At 48.6% G+C, this 17,803-nt stretch overlaps 9 protein-coding genes across 9 annotated transcripts; 5 read left to right on the top strand and 4 right to left on the bottom strand.

Annotated features, from left to right (window-relative positions):
- N7511_001051 (uncharacterized protein) lies at positions 1-2,499 on the bottom strand (the record flags this gene model as incomplete). The annotated part of the gene is made up of 1 exon (XM_057123476.1): positions 1-2,499. One exon carries the CDS (start codon positions 2,497-2,499, stop codon positions 1-3), a length of 2,499 nt encoding a protein of 832 aa, XP_056989209.1.
- A 299-nt stretch (positions 2,500-2,798) lies between these two features.
- Positions 2,799-3,427, top strand: N7511_001050 (cytochrome c oxidase subunit 7; the record flags this gene model as incomplete). The annotated part of the gene is made up of 5 exons (XM_057123475.1): positions 2,799-2,830; positions 3,016-3,094; positions 3,172-3,232; positions 3,286-3,317; positions 3,407-3,427. 5 exons carry the CDS (start codon positions 2,799-2,801, stop codon positions 3,425-3,427), a joined length of 225 nt encoding a protein of 74 aa, XP_056989208.1.
- A 1,506-nt stretch (positions 3,428-4,933) lies between these two features.
- On the top strand, positions 4,934-7,426 carry N7511_001049 (uncharacterized protein; the record flags this gene model as incomplete). The annotated part of the gene is made up of 7 exons (XM_057123474.1): positions 4,934-5,004; positions 5,061-5,217; positions 5,283-5,338; positions 5,390-5,784; positions 5,841-6,733; positions 6,805-7,224; positions 7,367-7,426. Coding segments are annotated over 7 exons (2,052 nt in total), but the record flags the coding sequence as incomplete, so codon positions are not given.
- On the bottom strand, positions 7,375-8,987 carry N7511_001048 (kynureninase; the record flags this gene model as incomplete). The annotated part of the gene is made up of 4 exons (XM_057123473.1): positions 7,375-7,793; positions 7,863-8,340; positions 8,420-8,757; positions 8,828-8,987. The coding sequence occupies 4 exons, from the start codon at positions 8,985-8,987 to the stop codon at positions 7,375-7,377; spliced, it is 1,395 nt and encodes a 464-aa protein (XP_056989206.1).
- An 810-nt stretch (positions 8,988-9,797) lies between these two features.
- On the top strand, positions 9,798-11,186 carry N7511_001047 (indoleamine 2,3-dioxygenase; the record flags this gene model as incomplete). The annotated part of the gene is made up of 2 exons (XM_057123472.1): positions 9,798-10,772; positions 10,830-11,186. 2 exons carry the CDS (start codon positions 9,798-9,800, stop codon positions 11,184-11,186), a joined length of 1,332 nt encoding a protein of 443 aa, XP_056989205.1.
- A 656-nt stretch (positions 11,187-11,842) lies between these two features.
- Positions 11,843-12,686, bottom strand: yaf9 (YEATS domain-containing protein YAF9; the record flags this gene model as incomplete). The annotated part of the gene is made up of 3 exons (XM_057123471.1): positions 11,843-12,522; positions 12,573-12,597; positions 12,654-12,686. 3 exons carry the CDS (start codon positions 12,684-12,686, stop codon positions 11,843-11,845), a joined length of 738 nt encoding a protein of 245 aa, XP_056989204.1.
- Positions 12,687-13,016: 330 nt separating this feature from the next.
- On the top strand, positions 13,017-14,066 carry horA (ubiquinone biosynthesis protein COQ11; the record flags this gene model as incomplete). The annotated part of the gene is made up of 4 exons (XM_057123470.1): positions 13,017-13,062; positions 13,119-13,173; positions 13,232-13,572; positions 13,645-14,066. The coding sequence occupies 4 exons, from the start codon at positions 13,017-13,019 to the stop codon at positions 14,064-14,066; spliced, it is 864 nt and encodes a 287-aa protein (XP_056989203.1).
- Positions 14,067-14,215: 149 nt separating this feature from the next.
- N7511_001044 (pre-mRNA-splicing factor SYF2) lies at positions 14,216-15,202 on the bottom strand (the record flags this gene model as incomplete). Its single annotated transcript, XM_057123469.1, has 3 exons — positions 14,216-14,263; positions 14,322-14,957; positions 15,011-15,202. The coding sequence occupies 3 exons, from the start codon at positions 15,200-15,202 to the stop codon at positions 14,216-14,218; spliced, it is 876 nt and encodes a 291-aa protein (XP_056989202.1).
- A 236-nt stretch (positions 15,203-15,438) lies between these two features.
- Positions 15,439-17,355, top strand: N7511_001043 (uncharacterized protein; the record flags this gene model as incomplete). The annotated part of the gene is made up of 1 exon (XM_057123468.1): positions 15,439-17,355. The coding sequence occupies one exon, from the start codon at positions 15,439-15,441 to the stop codon at positions 17,353-17,355; it is 1,917 nt and encodes a 638-aa protein (XP_056989201.1).
- Between the last annotated feature and the right edge of the window lie 448 nt (positions 17,356-17,803).

Here is a 17,803-nt window from a genome sequence, read left to right as displayed (position 1 = left end):
TCAGAGTCCTTTCAGGGACAGTCGTATACCAGGAGCACGTCGCTTGGCTCGAGTTGACCGTGGCGGATTGACGAGTCGCTCCCAATCTTTCTCCATGCCATCGAAAAGAGTTGGGTCCCCCCAGGCATGAAGTACGTCGTCCAAAACTTTCTGTGGTGAATAAGGATTTCGCCGCCGTAGCATACGGTTCATGCGCCGCGCTGAAAGGACGGGACGGCTGTAGAGCATCGCCATTCGGTGTTGGACCGCTTGTGAGATCAAGCGTTTATCAAGACGAAGGCCTGATGCTTCCAATTCTCGGAGAAGGATAAGGCCTCGAACCCATGGAATGAGTTCTTTACTCGTCTTAGGATGGGTGATGGTGAATCGTGATTCTGTCGTGTCTAGCACTCGGAATGTGAATCCCCAGGAAACAATAGCAGCTTGCATTTGGGGCGTGAAGACCAGATCCAGCATCCGTCGATCGTGAGCATTGGCTTGTTTTGTAGGGTTAAGCGGAGATGCGGTGGAAGTGACTGTTGCCCAGGGAGTCTCTTTGGCAGTCCCAGCATATTGGCAGACAAGCCACTGGCAGCATTCACGAAGTTTATCCCAGTCTGCCCATGCATTTGCCATGCCGAGTCGCTTTAGCATCTCCACCCAAAATGCAGCACTGACATAACCTCCTGCGGGGACCACACGCTTAAGAATCTTAAAGATGAAAAGAACCTCTTCAACGGCAGAGAGGCGCTGGCCCGGAGGCGGACGGTGATTCATTCGGCGTGGGGTGAGAACCTGCTCAGCCATAAAGTCCACGCTATCTTCACTCAAAGTCCGACCATTCAGTGCTAGCTCGTCGGTGACCTTGACTGCCGCACGTAGCTCCCAAGCTGCGATGTGCTTTCGAAAGTGGATGTCGAAGAGATCAGGCGCCTCAGGGTGCAGTTCTGTCAAGATTGCCAATGTCATATTATATAGTCGCCAATCCCGAGCCATGTAGTAAGACGCTAACATTGTCTCCTGCATACGGACGTCTTCGAGAACATCGGGGTGTTGGTCACTCCGAAGGATGTCTGAAAGAAGAATGTCGCGGTTTTGCGCTGCGAGTTTGTGGAGCAAACGCGTAAATATGGAGTCTCCTACGGTAAACCCAGCTTTTTTGATAGCTTTCAGCTTCTCCAGAATATCCTGGTTGCCGTGGGCTCTGATGGCCATTTCACGCAGCGTGCGTGGGCCAATTTCTGATACCCCGAGCATCTTGAGTCCACCGAGAACCATGTCGAAATTGAGAGCACGGGTGGCAAACATCTTCGCGCCTAGGTCGTCTTTGAATGGCTTTCCATTGCTTGTGCCTTTTTCATCGGCTTTCGGGGTTGTATCTATCGGGCCGGGTTGATCGATCGAAGCTTCTGTATCAAACCTCTTCTTGGCGTAACCACGGAGCCTGTTGAACTCTTTCCGTTTACCGAATTTCTCCACAAATTCAAGAAGTGGCTGAATTTCATCTGGATTTTGCGGATGATCCTGGCGCCTAGCGAGAAAATGATGCATGGAAATGGCGCTTTCTCCTTGGCCTTGCTGTATAAGCATGGAAATCGCCGGACCATATATTTTGTGGTCGGGTGTAGCAGAGCATATCGCCTGAAACGCTTCTAATCCAGGTGTCAAGAAGGGTTCTTGTCGATCCGTAGTTGCAACCTCCATACCAGCTGGAAGACATGATAGACGAATTGCCGACGGAAGAATCTGTATGATGTCACTGGCGCTAGCAATTTGAGATTTTTGCAGCTGTTTGTGGCATTCAAGAGCACGCTTTGGCTTGCCCTGGTCCAGAAGTCCACCCACGATTTGCACATATAGCTGCGGCCATCGAGCGCCTTCGCGCTTCCATAAATTGACAGCATAATCAATCAAACTGTCAAGATACAGCTCTCGTCTCAGTCCTAGTTCCACGAAGCTCTGCCAGAAGAAGTCCGCCTGTTCTCCAGTAGTTGGCAGTTCAACCCCGTCCAAGCGGACTGTCAATCCTTCCCATATTTGTAATGTACCATTGTCACCGTAGTGACGCTGGCGGTATCGAAGAAGTTCCTCCCATAAATCAAAATCAAGCCGAGATTCCGGGTGGTCCACAAATCGCGTTCCAATGCCGTCGAGGTGTCCGACGTCTGATTCGAATTCAAGCTTTTCCGATCGAAGCGATAGATTCTTGGTATGGGGTGAATTATTAGGTGATTGGATCGATGCGACAGATACAGATTCAGATGTGGCTTGATTCGGTAATTCAATGTCGTAAATCGCAAAGCTGAATGGCCGTTTCCCTCGGCACGAGTCTTCAAGTTGAGTCCGGGTGTGATCGCTATCGCGTTCGTCGAGTTGGGCTGGCTTTGCACCTTGTGAATGGCATCGTAAGCACCTGTACCTGAATTCGAATTGCTCGATTCCGACCGATGTAGCTGTGAGGGTATCAAGGATCGAGACGGCGGACGGCCTCTTCAACAGTCGCAGAAGCGCCGGGCGCATGAGTGGTTAAGAAAAGGTGATCGGGAGAAACAGGTTTCGACGTCGAACATCCTTCTCCGAGCTCCCGGCATCAAATTGGAAAGTATCAAGATTGTTTTTGAACAATGTGAAGCTTCAAGCACTTTTTTGGAAAGATACGCTTTTCCCTTTTGGGACTGCTGACTCGACACAACGTCTGATTCGATCAGGTGATGCTCACGTGACGCAATTGACGTCCCTGTCCCTTCCGGCTCTTCGTCGACATCTCGCCATACTCCGAACCTCAAGTCTCCCCTCTCTCCTCGCTTCCAACCGCCAAAATGTTCCGTGCTACCAGCTCCCGCATGGCCGGGTACGTCGTTCCTCTGAATCGCTCTACAAGTTCTCCCCGCACACAACCCCAATTATGACCGTGCGACAATTGAATTTCCTCTCGCGATGTTCGGGCACAATTGCGGTCCAATTGCGATGGGTGTTGCTGCGGGGACAATTCTCTCGAGCTTCCACGACAAATCGTACTGACTGTTGTGCTCCTAGCTTCGTGTTCCGTGAGAACCGTGTGCCTTTCTACCAGCGCCTCTTCCAGAACCACGACAGCAAGCGTCAATGGTGGAAGGTTAGTTTGACCCGGAATGGGCACATACGCCCTCAATTAGCTACCCACAGATATCTAACGTCGGAACTGCCTCACAGACCTCGCGTTCCGGCTACATCATGTACCCCTACTTGATCTCCGTCTACGGCCTCGGTGCTGGTGAGTGGATCCTTGTTCGACTTGTCGCGCATATAGAGCTAACCTGGCAATAGCTACCACCTACGCCATGGGTCGCATGGTTCTCGTTAGTCTTTCCGAACTCATCCATTGTCGTATATCGACAATCAGGGTGGGTGAATGTCTAGGCATGTCCATATACTGACTTTTAAATAGGGCCACAAGACCTGGATCTAAACTATCAGCCATGAGGTTCGGCTCGACGGGTAATAGATGATGCTACTATCAGGTCCGTTGGTTGCGAGGCTGTGTTGTCAGTTGTTTCTTATATGGTGTATTTCTACTCCAGGAAGGGGTTAGATGGGGTTGGCAGCTACGCAGATTGGAGCTGTACATATGATCAATTCAAGCTCCAAGTTAAGATTGTTGCCTCGTATTCTTCCTGCTTTCCACGCCTTCAATAACTCGGGACTACCTACAAACTGGTTAGCCTATAGGTCAGTCGAGAACGGTAGTGTTTAGCAAGGGTCCGACGCATATGAATAAGTTTCGTCAAACTCATTGGTTTAAAGCTTGAACAGTGCTACTCTGGTTGATGAATAACAGGATACTGATGCTATTCCTCGGTGCTAGAACAAATAGGCCCTCCCGGTATGCACAATTGAAGATAAGCACTCAGATGGCTATAGCTCTCTATCTCTTTTGGCAACACAAAGCCTCGTTTATGGAGGCTTTTATTGGTTCAATCAGATTCTTGATACGACGTTTGAATGATAGGTTATTGTCCAGGTGTTCTTGAAACTTTACCGTACACTCAAAGATTGAGCAAAGACCATGACATGCAGCATATCGGACTAAACATTCAGTTATTAAATGGTCTTCTCCCACGGAATCAAATGCTGGCATTAAAGCATCCAGCGTTGCACTGTGCTCCTCAACGGGCTCGGGTTAGATTGATGTATCATATCATGGCGAATGTCCGATTGCAAAGAGTGACTCGTTGGCATTGGAACAGGCATGTTGCCTTAATGCAGAGAATAGTTACTGCGCAGTGCCCTCAAGTAAGGATATGTTCGATATGCGGTACTCGGATGTGGTTTGCGAGGGATTCTCTAGTTCCTCGGTCAATTTGCAGCATTTGGCCTGGTGCAGCTTTTCGTTAAGCCTGAGTGGTTTATTTGAGTCTTTGGCGTAATACTCTAATTTTCACTCTCTTGCTTTTTGGTACAATTCAAGCGTTCGAAGTCAGTTCAACATATTAACCTATATTCTTCTGGTTTCGATAAATTAGCATCATACACTGCGTCTTCCTACAATACATTCTGTCGTGCTCCAGCGCACTTGGTAAATCGAATCAATATGTAAAAGAGAAAAGTATACGTATTATTTCAGGTCTTTCTAGCATGTCTAATCTGACTAGCGAGATCTAAAACCATCGCCAGTCACTTTCTGAAGTCTCAAACCACTTTGATATCTGAATTTCCTAATTGGGAATCATATGTGCTGAGTCAGCTGTGAATCTTGCAGCCCTGGATAGACTCCGATTAAATGGGCTGTTTTCCAACGTTACGCCCAATGGTTCATTCCTGTGTCTGTTTTCCACCGCTGACCATCTACTAAGAGGACATTTGGCAAGGACAACATCATTAAAACGGACATTGTGCTTTGAGCCCCTGACCTACTGCGACTTTCCCTTACCATGGCTCTCACAATCGAAAGTGATGCACCCTGATCTATTTGACCATGGAAGAAGACCAATACTCATATGCCGAGCGACCCGCCAAGCGAGTCCGTCAGGCGTGTGAGCCTTGCAGGTAAGTATTCATCCCACTTAACCATTCACAATGATAGTCGTTGACCAACGTCCTAGGCGGAAGAAAGCTAAATGCCCTGGAGAGCAACCTGTTTGCTCACTCTGTGCTAGGCTACGGCAGCAGTGTCAGTATGCCGAAGAAAGGCGCCGTTTACCACCCCTCGAGGAACAGTCGAGGGTCAATGACGCAGACAGTCGAACCCCTACTGTTTTGGTACTTCTCCTCGAACACAGTTCACAGGCAACGTGAATTCTATCAGTATGCTGACTCGCAATTAGGAAGATAGGATGCGAACCCTTGAGGATAAACTTGGCGAGGTTCTTTACGTGCTTGGGTAAGAATATTCAATATGTATATCGTGGCTCACTCTAATTGATGTTGCCAGCAGCTCAAGAGGCGAATCACAGATGTCGAGTGAGCGAGGCGTTCCATCTGTGACACTTTCAAGACCAAGCCCAAGTTCTACTCTGCCATCATGGGAAGACATAACGCCCATCGCAGAACTTTACCTGCAGTATTGTGAATCCCAGCCTCTTCCTCTCTTTCACAGGGACAGCTTCCTTAGAAGTTTGCAAACACGGGATTCTGAAGTTATATTTGCCATATTGGCATTAGCATCTCGATTCTCATACTCCCATTCCAATAGGAACGAGTCTACAAGTCTTGTAAATGGTTACGCCGAGATTGCTCGGGGCTTGACTATGAAAAGAGTCTCAGAGGGACCCGTGGAACTTTCAACGCTACAGTGTCTTTGCCTATTGAGTTTGGTTGACTTTACAAGTATGAGGAGAGAAACATAATTCCATCTCCGTTCTTATGCTAATAATGCCCATTAGATGGCCACACGCATCGCTCCAGCATCCACAGCAGTCTAGCAATGAATCTTGCACAATGTGCCAATCTTGGCCAAGAGCCACGCTCTACCATGAATACTATAGCTCGTGAAGAACGAAGACGCTGTTTCTGGAGCATATGCCTCCTCAAACGACTGCACGGTGGAGATTTCTCGATACTAGATATTCCTGAAGTTGGAGGACCGCCTTTTCCTCAAAGTCCAGCCAGACCAGCACGACTTCTTTCACCCGAGCCATCAACTGTGGAAATGCGGCGCAGTAACATGAAAGACGATGGTATCATTGCATACGTGGTAACGTTGAGTGAAGTATTCGCAAGAACAGCACGATACGTACGACTTCATGGCCGGCCCAGCAATGTTCCACCATGGTCTCCCCATTCTGAATACTCAAAGATTCTCGCCTTGCAGATGGATCTCGAAACACGAATGCCCTACATACATCGGTTCAAGCCTGCGAATCTTGGCGAAAGAACGCTAGAAGAGTTACAGACCCATCGCGAATACTGGGGTCCTTGGTTCTTGAACCAGTTCATGTATCACACCAGCTTGTGTCTTCTGAATCACCCCCTCTTGCTCTCCCTGAGTCTTCGAAATTTCCGGAATACCATTCCAGAGATCTTTCTGCAGCATACATCGGATTTGATCTCATCGCATACAACCTGGATCCTCCATTTTATCAATTACTTCGAAGAGAAATCATTCCTGGTCTCGGATCCTCTACTTGGATACAGCGCTGCTGTTGTGGCCACTATCGAACTCCAACTCAGTTTTACAGATAACTTGATGATCAGAGAGCAAAAGCGTGAAAGGTTCACCAAATGTGTCAAGTTTGTGCAACAAATTGGACAGAAATGGCCACATATGGCCCGACTGGTATGTACACCCTCATCCTTGGAAAAAGTACCAACAAAAGAATAATCTGACTTCTCATTCCTATGCTGTAGGCACGCAGACTTCAACATCTAGAGGATGCAGTCTCAGCAACCTACCAGTCAGACCCAGAAGCTCAAAATCAAAGCCTCCTCATCGACCTATCCCGCTTCTGGGAAATCCTAGAATACTCCTCAAACAGCGACACAGACTCTGCCCGACGTCTATTCGGAGAGTCCCTCCACGCGGGATCCTCTTCTACCGGCGCAGAAGTATCCCAAACGTCTCCTTTGCCAGCACCTTTCCGACTGAACCCCCAACAAGAAGGAGGCACTCCAACTCTTCAACCGCAGCCATTCGCTGCCAATGCCACCTTTCCAGCCCAGGAATATGGGGGGATACCATTGTGTCACCGCGGCATCTATCGCTGTCGAATGACGAGTTCTCGATCCTTGCTACGAACTTCTTCTCGCAGGGCCAAGAGTTCCTACGTAGTGCGGATAATTGGGAAAGCATTGGAAACTTTTAAAAAAATAAAGATAATATATTTGTTCGATTCTGGATCATTGAACTTATTGCCTTTTCATTTTGTATGCCATAAATGCAATGTCGCTTTCATAATGAGTTCGTAAAAAGATACACGATTATGATGAAGCCAACGCACCCTTGAACTCCTCTACGAATTTGAATACCTCTGAGTAAGTGTTGTACAATGGTACAGGCGCGACGCGCACGACACCGGGCTCGCGCTTATCGCAAACGATACCCGCCTTCTGTAGACGGTCAGAGACTGCATGCAACAGGCCAGGCTTGAGAAGAACGCTCAGCTGGGCACCGCGGGCATAGGGGTCGGAGGGCGAGATGATATCAAATTGGCGTGTTTCTGAAGAAGTGTTCTCCAGGAGCAGGTGCTCCAGGTAGGCGGTCAACTTGATAGATTTCTCGCGCAGGTCTGCCATCGAAGTCTGGTCGAAGACGGACATTGCTGCGCAAAGACAGGTGAGATCCATAGTTGAAGGGGTGGAGAGCTGGAAACCCCCGGCACCTGGAATAGGCTTGTACTCTGCTGGTAGTTAGCAGATGTTCCAATACTTTCGTCTTAGCAGCAGAGGTCTAGAATCGAAAAACTTACTGTTGTCCATCTTGAATCTGACCGAACGGTCACCACCATACCATCCAGCCAGACGATGACGGAACTTGGGAGAGTCCTCGCCAGCGCTGTAGTCGACCCTGCCGTGTTTCTCATGAAGGAAGAGACCACCCATCGAACCAGGACCGGCATTTCCGTACTTGTAAGTACACCAAACAGCAAAGTCAACATTCCAGTCATGCAGCTTGAGATCGACATTTCCGAAGGCGTGAGCACAATCCCACCCGACTACGAGGTTCCGCGCTTGGGCGTACTCAGTGATCCGAGGAATGTCAAAGTACTGGCCGGTGTAATACTGAATTCCGGGGAGGAGAAGCACTGCTCCGTCCTCGGCGTGTTTATCGATGTATGACAGGATCTTCTCTGTCGAAATTTCGTGCTCGCCTTCATCAGGGCCAATGAGAACCATGTTCTCTTTTGCGTCGAGACTGTGCCAGGCGATGTGGGACTCGATCGCGTACTGCGAACGCGTTAGCAAGTGGATTGGAAATTGAGTGGTTGCTATCGATCCCCGAAAGGCTCTAAATGGAAAGGCTTACATGGTCACTGGGGAATGCCTTCCAATCCATTAGAATCTTTCGACGGGTCTCAGTCGGCTTATAGAAGCTAGCAAGCAACAAATGAAGGTTCATGGTCAATGTGCCCATGGCGGCGACTTCCTCAGGCGCAGCACCGACAATCTTGGACATGGAGGCAGAAGCCTGCTCGGACATTAATTGCCATTGCTTCAATGGCGAGTCTTCGAGATCAGTGAAGTGACCGAGGACACCAATGGATGACCAAGTGTCCAACTGGGCCTCCATGTATTTTGAGACGGCCTTCGGCTGAATACCCAATGAGTTGCCACAGAAGTAAGTGCTCGGCTCAGAGGATAAATCTAGACGACCGTGTCAGATCTGATAATGCGTCCATATTGTACGATGTTACATTACGAGGGAAAGTCATACCTGGCTTTGCGAGCTTCTTTGTCGCGATATTAGCTTTGGAAGGAATAATGAACTGGTCGCGGAATCCACGCAGAGGGTCCGCGGCATCCAGAGAGGCGGCATATTCCAGTGTTGCTGCCTCTGCAGGGAATACGGGCTTGGGTGCTTTAGTGACGGTCATCTTGGGAAGGTGTATTTGGCCGGTGTAGGCTGGTAATCAAGCACACACAAATTCAGGGGAATTGAATGGAGGAGGGTGCAAGTGATTGCTCAAACATGCAGTCGTTCTTATAATAAACGAGAGACAAATCGGAGGCGAAGGAGCTGTCACTGCAATGCAACCCGGATGGTTATCCGCTTCCGCCTCCCCGATCCGTCTCCATACTGTCGTCACCTATCTCCGCTTCCTGTTCCGTGTTTATGTTGACTCGGATATATGCGAGTTTCAATGTTGAGAAAAGGTTGAAATTAGTCATGGTGGTAGCTTTTACCGGCGATTCAAATATATGCTAGTAAATGCACTGAATGCTTCGAGTGTGCTAAATACTGTACGCCGTGTACAATAGCTGGTCTTCTATTATGGGTGATATGGCATCTGCAGGTCTTTGATATACGCCACACAGCAGTGTAAGAAGACCAATTTAATACTTCATAGGCGTAATTCAACAAACACAGTATAAATTTCGATCCGAATCATAATATCGTAATGCGCAGCCTTATCAGTACGCTGAGTAGTACAAAGCAGTGCGTTGAGTAGTACAAAGCAGTGCGTTGAGTAGTACAAAGCTTGCTGGGAGGCGGAAGTAGATCCGGGTCACACCCGTGATTCATAGATCTTGACGAAATTGACCGACAGAAGCCGACGAGTCAGCAAGAAAGTCTATTCATGGCCTGATCATATTTGTTTAATGCCAAAAAAGATAAATAACACTGTTGTTGCTGCCGAAACCTCCATCTTTGTGACACAACCTTCAAATCTATATCGTTAACAATGCTTGAATCATCCAATACATCCGTCGATGCCGTTTTCAAGGGCTATGCCCAGCAGGGCTTCCTTCCTGAAGGGTTACCCCTGGAAAGACTCCCGAGCCCCTACTACAAGCCATGGGAAGACATCGCCGGCCAACTCCCAGCTCTCATCCAAACAGGCCAGGTTCGAGACATGATCGAGAGCCTACCGGTTTGTTCGGTTGAACATCTCGAAACAGAGCAAGAATGGCGTCGAGCATATGTTATCATGGGATATCTGAGCCATGCCTATATCTGGGGAGGAGACAAGCCCAAAGAAGTAAGCATCCAGCCATTCACCTCACCTCAACCCTCCATACGGTCACGGGGCAGCAGAACCCTAACAAAACAAAACAATCAGATCCTGCCTCCCTGCATTTCAACCCCATTCCTTGAAATCTCCTCTCACCTCGAAGTCCCCGCCTGCGCAACATACTCAGGCCTGACCCTGTGGAACTTCAAAGCCCCATCCCCAGGCACAGACATCGCAGACCCGGACAACCTGGCTGTGCAGACCTCCTGGACAGGCACAAAAGACGAAGAATGGTTCATGCTTATCTCTGTCGCTGTCGAGGCCAAGGGTATCAGGTTGATCTCGCAGATGCACGAAGCCATCAAGGCTGTCATTGCCAACGACGCTGATCTCCTTACGTCCCTGCTATACGGGTTCGCAGATGGTCTGAGCGATCTCACGTTAACCCTCAAGAGAATGTATGAACATAACCGACCTGCGGTCTTTTTCCATGAGCTGCGACCTTTCCTTGCTGGAAGCAAGAATATGGGTCCGGCTGGCTTGCCCAGGGGTGTTTACTATGATGTCGGCGATGGCGTTGAGAGACCGGAGAATTGGAAGCAGCTGAGTGGTGGAAGCAATGCTCAGAGTTCGTTGATCCAGGCACTTGATATCTTCTTGGGCATTAAGCATTCTGATTCGGCTTCTGGGGAGAACTTCATTGAGGTCAGATTTCAGTCGCTCCCGTGCTCACATTCAGGAATTATACTAACTTCATCTCAGGAAATGCGCAAATACATGCCTGGTCCTCACAGACGGTTCCTTCAAAGCCTCGCTGAGATCTCGAATGTGCGTGCCTATATTCAAGCCTCTGCGGACAAATCAACCGAGAAAGAAGCCTACAATGCTGCTGTCAATGAGCTCAAGGCCTTCCGGGATACTCATATCCAGATGGTCACTCGGTACATTGTCATGGCGGCGAAACAGCCGAGTCCTTTGAAACAGCATACTGGCAGGGTTAACTTGGCCACAGCGAGTCAAGCTACCGAGAAGGAGCACCATCTCGCTGGAACTGGCGGTACGGATTTGATACCATTCCTCAAACGTACTAGAGATACTGTCCAAGATGCGAAGTGTTAGAGAGCTTCTTAAAAGATCAGGAGTGATGACTTTATGACTGTTTGTTAGAATTGTTTGTTCGAATAGTGTTAATAAACCATGTTGATTTGCAATATTCTACTATTCCAACTGACGTACTTGACTGTTCCTGTGCTTAGCCCAGAATTATGGAAAATCACAAATCCACGAACGAGAAATCCTGCTCATGTTTCACAACCCTTTAATTGCAATATCATTGAAAGTTGATATCACCAAGAATGACTGCCCGATGACTGGTATTTTCCACATAGAAATCCACGGTCTCGGTCTCGGTCTCACGTGCTAATCCAGCACCACTCACACTCATATCAGACTTCTCGCTCATGTAGAAGGGATCGTAGAGTCGATAAAGATAACAGACCGAGATAACCAACTCGGGGCGTTGTTTGAGAGGTCATAGGACTTAGGATATATCACTGTGTTCGGAATCCCTCTGCACCCATCCATGGTGGTCTCAATTTCGGAATGTCGACGCTGAGTCTGAGTGCTGACTCCTCACAGGGTCTGGTGCGCAGGGTGAAAGGTCAGATCAGGATGGTGAGGGTTGCTGATCGAAGACATCTTGGTAGGGTTCTTGGAAGCCAGGTAGCTGAGCAGCGATAATAGGCTTGCTTCTTGGCATACAAAATGCGAAGCAATCACCTCTTCTTTGTGTTGGCAGGCACACCTTCACTTTCTCGCAAATCAGCCAACAATTTCTCTCGTTCGATCAGGCGCTCTTTTTCCTCCTTGATCATCTGCTCAACTGTCTGAGTAGCCTCGGCCATCCGATCAAGCTCTTTGTTCTCAGTACTGCGACTGTAAGGATTGTTGGGTGTTTCAATCATGGGAATATCAGCCGTTGCAATCTGTCTGGCATTCTTTGCCTTGCTCTTAGAAGGCTGTCCACCACTGGGACCACCTGTAAGAATTTCGTAGAACGCCTCGACAGGCTCATTAAAGATGATCTCCTCGTAGTTCTGGCTGACAACTGTCTCACGACGCTCTTTCATGCCCTCCGCATCAGGTCCGTACGGGTGTAGCTTCAGGCTGTGCCAAAGGGTCTGGGCCTTCTCACCCGACTCCGGGGCGAAGAAGAGCTTGAGTTGGATCTCGAATTCACCCCAACCGGTCTCGGAAACTTCAAATGGGGGTTGCTCGATTGTGCGGACATTCTGCGCATATGTCTCGTGGAGCTTGAACTGGACTTTCTTGAGCCAGTAGGAGATGTCTTCGCCGTTGATTCCGCGGACAAAGATTTGCCAGCGATGAGTATGATCGGGTGGGCAATCTGTTGGCTTGTTCTCTGGGTCGAATGGATGCGCGACACTACCGAACACTGGGGTTGTTAGCTTGCGATTGTTGGTGATGCGCCTATCGCGAACGTACCAAATGGTCGGAAGATCGAGATGCCCTGCGAGACTGGCATTAGTTCACTTTCGATGCACATTAACAAGGCATATCACTCACTCTGACACGCTTGTTTGCAATTGCTGATGGCATTTTGTAGCAATATCGGATTGTAGAGAGCGTAGATTAGATTATGTTGAACAAGGGCGAATATGCCTCTTGCTACACCGCCCGGCAGTTCCGGCCTGAGGCGTGATGCCAAGACTTGCCTCTTCGGAGCAGGCGATACCGAATGACGCTAACTGCGGAAACTTGGACAGGGACATTCTTGAAATACCTCAGAGCTGGCATATGAAGAACTTGGCATTAACATATCTTTTAGTAACTTGAGCTTTCTCAATTGCGAGTGTCAACAAGCCATTGCTATTGCACCAGTTTGCCTGAACCAGTGATATCATTCCCGGAGCTATCAAGAGCTACAACATGGCCATTAAAACTTTGGTCGTTGCTGGAGGAAGTGGATTTCTGGGTTTGTGATACACACTTGTTTGTATATTGATAAGCATTGCTAACTTTTCATTCTAGGATCTAGAATCTGCAAATCTGCGGCGGCAAGGGGATGGACAGTCACATCATTAAGGTAGCTGAGTTTATGATTCCTGGATCTACGAATATTACAGAGACTAACCCATCTCTAGTCGCTCGGGAGAGCCACGGTGGGATACAGTCACTGACTCCAAGGAACGTCCGAGCTGGGCAGGCTCCGTGAAATGGGCCAAGGCTGATATCTTGAAGCCAGAAAGCTACAAGACATACCTCAACGGAGCTTCAGCCGTTGTTCATACAATGGGGATTCTCCTGGAAGCAGACTATAAGGGTGTTGTCCAAGGGAAGGAGCCAATTATCGGTGGCCTTCAGCGAGCCTTTAGTTCGACTAAGCTAGGAAGCCAGAACCCTCTATCAAGGAAAGAGGGCGAGGCTCTTGAGCCAAAAGAAAAGGATGGGCAGTTGACTTATGAGTTGATGAACCGAGACTCGGGTATGTACAAATTCTTTATTGGCATAAATTATGTGTTTGAGAAGCTAACTAATGCCTCGCACGCGGTAATAGCCATTGCACTTGCCCAGGAATCCAGTAATGAGCATGTCCCAGCTTTCGTCTACATTTCTGCTGCTGCTGGCGCACCGCTCCTACCGGCCAGGTACATCACCACTAAAAGGGACGCAGAGGCAGCCATCGCATCCAAACTCCCAGATTTGCGAAGTATCTTCATGCGTCCGGGCTTCATGTATGACTCCAGCAGAAAGTTCACGCTTCCAATCGCAATGGGAGGTTTCGTCGCCTCTGAATTCAACACATTCCTCGGAAATAAGCTTGGGTTCCTCGGATCGATGGCAGAGAAACCCCTCAAAGTTGACGTTGTTGCCGAGGCGGTAGTCGAGGCATTGGAAGATGAGACAACCAAGGGTGCAGTCGGAACAAAACAGATTGAGGCACTTGCAACCAAGGCCTGGCGAAAGACGATGCTCTAGGTATGGACTGTGTGACCGAGGAATTCTTGTAAAACATATTTTGGCGAACAAAATTCGGAGTCATCGATATTCTCGCTATTTCCTTGCTGGCCTAGGCAAGACCCACAATCCCAGCCGTGTACCATATTGCAACCAATGTCATATTAAGATTACATCATAGTTCCACGCTCAAAGCTGTCCCGAATCTCGGTAGTGTACTAAACTAGATCAGTATGATTTCACATGGTTGAAAGAAAAGAGCAGCTGGGAACTCACCTTGTTGTAGAAACGAGCCAATTTCATGTTGAACTGCTTGTTCTTCTCGTTGATGTATGTCACATCGGAATCATCGTCACCACGGCGCTCCTTGCGCTTCTTGAGGCGTGCCTCCTCGGCCTTCTGTAGATCATTGACAAGCCTGTCAACAGCCGCACGGTCTGGTTTGCTATCTGTGAAGCCAGTGGAGTCCGCTGTAGAATAGAAGCTTCCGTTCTTGTCGACTGCGATCATTTCTCCGTCCTCGGTCTCCACAATCTCGAGATCACCATTAGCTGCAGCCTTCTCAATTGCCGCCATCTTGTCTTTTTCGTATGAGTCCAAGTTAGGCTGCAGTTCCCTCATCTGCCTCTTGTAGACCTTGCGCGCATCTTGTGTGTAGTCCTTGAATGCGACATCGTCACGATGGCGCTGTTTCTTGGCCATGCGCTTATCCCACTTCTCAGATTCTTCGACTGTCCAGTCCCATGCACGCTTGCGTTCAAAGTCTTCTCCCGCAGCTTCTGTGTCTGCTTTGAGGAGGTTGTGTGAGGCGAATGCATGCTTTCGGGATAATGTGTTGAGTAGTGCCGGATCAGTTGTCAAGCGCTGAGATTCGGCAACAGTTTCTTTCAAGTTGCGTTCGGTGGCAGATTTCTATTACTCCAGTTAGTTTGTGGTTTGACTTCACGGTATCAGGGTTCACCTACTGCTCGAGCTTGCAGAGCTTTGAACTTTTCCATTCTGTCGCGTGCCTTTGAAGCGCCTTCATCGCTTTTGCTTTCAACTTTTTTTTCGGAGCTTGTGTCGGGGCTGTCTGAAGTTGTCTCAATCGGGTGTTCAGTCTGTTGTTCACTCGCTTCGTCCTTTGCGGACTTTTCCGCCCTTCTTGTTTGAACCATGATGATACAGTATCGGCGAAGGAGTCAATTTCGAAGTGACAGTCAAATGGTGATCGGTTTGAGGTAGTGTTACTGAAATAGTGGTACAGGCGGGTTGACGATGGATTAAAAGCGTGATCAGATCCGCTTCGCCGGAATTTACACCGCCCTTAATCTGCCAGCAGAACCCCGGACTTGCCCCCTTATCGATTGTTTATCTTCTCCACCTTTGGAGATCTGATGGTGTCTTGTGGGCCATGGGATTTCCACGCATGCTGTTGCGTAAGCAATGGCTTCTTCAACCTGGAATGAAGTTAAGATGGACTCGCTGTCTTTACACTCGACCACAAGCCTCAAAACAAGTACCCCCATCACCATCGGAATTACTTCGATTCGTCCTAAGAGACTCAACCGAGCCAGGTCTTAACGCAAGCCCAATTGATGCTCTACCTTCAGATCTTCGTGAGGCTTTCAACACTGAGTGGAAATCTAACAGTCCACCTCCATCATTGTGGAATTCTCTCAAAGGACTTCCTCTATTGCCCGGAAAAGAGGAGATCATCGATGTCCGTTCCCTGCGAAGCGCTATTGCGAGATACGCCAATGATAAGTACGGTGCAGAATTTCTGCAAGAGACAATATGTTCATTCTTAAGTCACACTTTGCAAAGTCATGGACAGGGAGGCAAATCGGCAGAGCTTCTGCAAGTGTTAGACGACCTTCATGCCAGGCTACATCGTCTCCAACTCCCGGTCAACCGAAATCTCCATTCTCTTTGCATCGGACTTGCAATGCGTGATCTATCGGTACCCGCTATTAGAAAATTTCTAGTTGACTACCAGCGCAAGGGTTTCCCGTCTGTGGATAATCAGCGAGAGATCATGTTGATATCCGTTAGCTGTGCTCAACAACTTGACTCAAAAACTTTTGATGATCCAAGCTATGACCACGATCCTATGCTTGCAGTTGTTACAGGTGAAGGAGATATTTCACCCCAAAACTCCGTGAAGTTGCGTGACATCTTGCAGTGGACGCCAGCCTCAGAAGAAAGCATGGGCTATCTCTATCTACTAATAAAGCTTGGGAGTAACGAGGTACTTCGAGCTTGCTGGGCTCAATTCGTGAAAGATATCTCGTCTTCTGGGAGTGGCCACGCTCAAGCCTATAGAGCGGTGCTATTACTAGTCCAAATTGGGCGCTCCGAGACCGCAGCGCAGTTCCTGGAAGAGGTGTCTCAGGTTTCTGGCGACAACCTTCCACATATTGCGCAAGTTGGAGCTGGAGCTCTTCAGGCTCTCATTGACGATCCTACCGTGGGTGATGCATTACCTGATTTAGTGAGAGGCAAGGACTACCTTGAATTGCTTGAGGATTGCCTCCAGAACATAGACCGGAGGTTGGGTATACAGTGGAATTCCGAAAGTCAAAGTCATTTCAGCACAGCCCCAGAGTCCTCAGACACAATATGGGAAGCATTTGACGAGCAAGCACTGCCTACTCTCGATCGGCAATGTATTGCCGCTGATCACATCAACCAACTATATGCAGAACTTCAGGTCAATGGTTGTTCCAAGTCACCAGCTGTATTGGGAGGTATTGTGGATCTGTTGCATGATCATGACGGAATGTCCCAGGAAATTATCACTCATCACGGTTACGGTGAACTATACTCTGGAGAAACTCGCTCCGAATCGGAATTCCTTGAACTTCGATGGACTCCGGAGTACTCACCGGTAGAATTTTCCAATTCCAGAATACCGGCGCTACATGACTCGTCTGTGCCGTGGACTCCATCTAGACTCGGACTTGTTCGGGCTCGTTTGATCGTTGATGGAGTGCCCGAAACGGGAATCAATGCCTTACATTTGATGCAGCTCGGCTGCATGGACATGCGGTATGGTGTGGATCAGCCATGGCAGTCGTCTGGATACATTGTTGTATGGGATCGTCACCACAATGACCTCCTGGCTTTGTATATCGGAAACAGAAACGGTAATGGGGTCATTGATTGTGGTCCAGCGCCTTCGGATGGCCTCTTTGGAGCCTTGGTAAATCTCAAGCTCCCAACGGATCCTATAAGGACGAACTTTTGTTCTCTTGGTACCCCTAAGCTTGCTCGAAATTGCCATGGGCCTTATTTCCTGGATGTAGATCCAAGTCCCGACTTACATTAATCGAGGCAAGCCTACGGCTGTTGGGCATGAATGTACATGGATCTTTTGTATGTATTGATGTAGCGGTGATGAACGTGGTGAGCATGGGCAGAATTCAGACGTTACCTTTCAAGGTTATACGATTAACTTACGGAACCTACCTTCCATTTCCTTCGTCTAGACAAGGGTTCCCCTGTTACGGATTTTAATTCGCTACGTCTTGTCGATCTTGGGGCCTTGGCCAACGGACTCGGTCAATTAGGATCCTAATCCTTGCACCGGCGACTTCGGTTCCCTATTGTCGGGATCATCGACACGCACCTCAATGAAGTTTCCACGCCTCTCTCGCTATGGGGGTCCACTGATTGCAAGGACAGGATCGACAGTAAGGGTGCAAACGCCACCGACTCGACATCGATGAAGGTGTATGAACTGTTGAATGTAAAGCACTATTAACGGCAGTGTCTAT

The sequence above is a fragment of the Penicillium nucicola genome, assembly GCF_028828085.1.
Source record: "Penicillium nucicola strain IBT 29836 chromosome Unknown utg000001l, whole genome shotgun sequence".
NCBI classification, from domain to species: domain Eukaryota; kingdom Fungi; phylum Ascomycota; class Eurotiomycetes; order Eurotiales; family Aspergillaceae; genus Penicillium; species Penicillium nucicola.
Note: the sequence above shows the minus strand (reverse complement) of the source record. Positions and strands in the feature narration are given on the sequence as shown.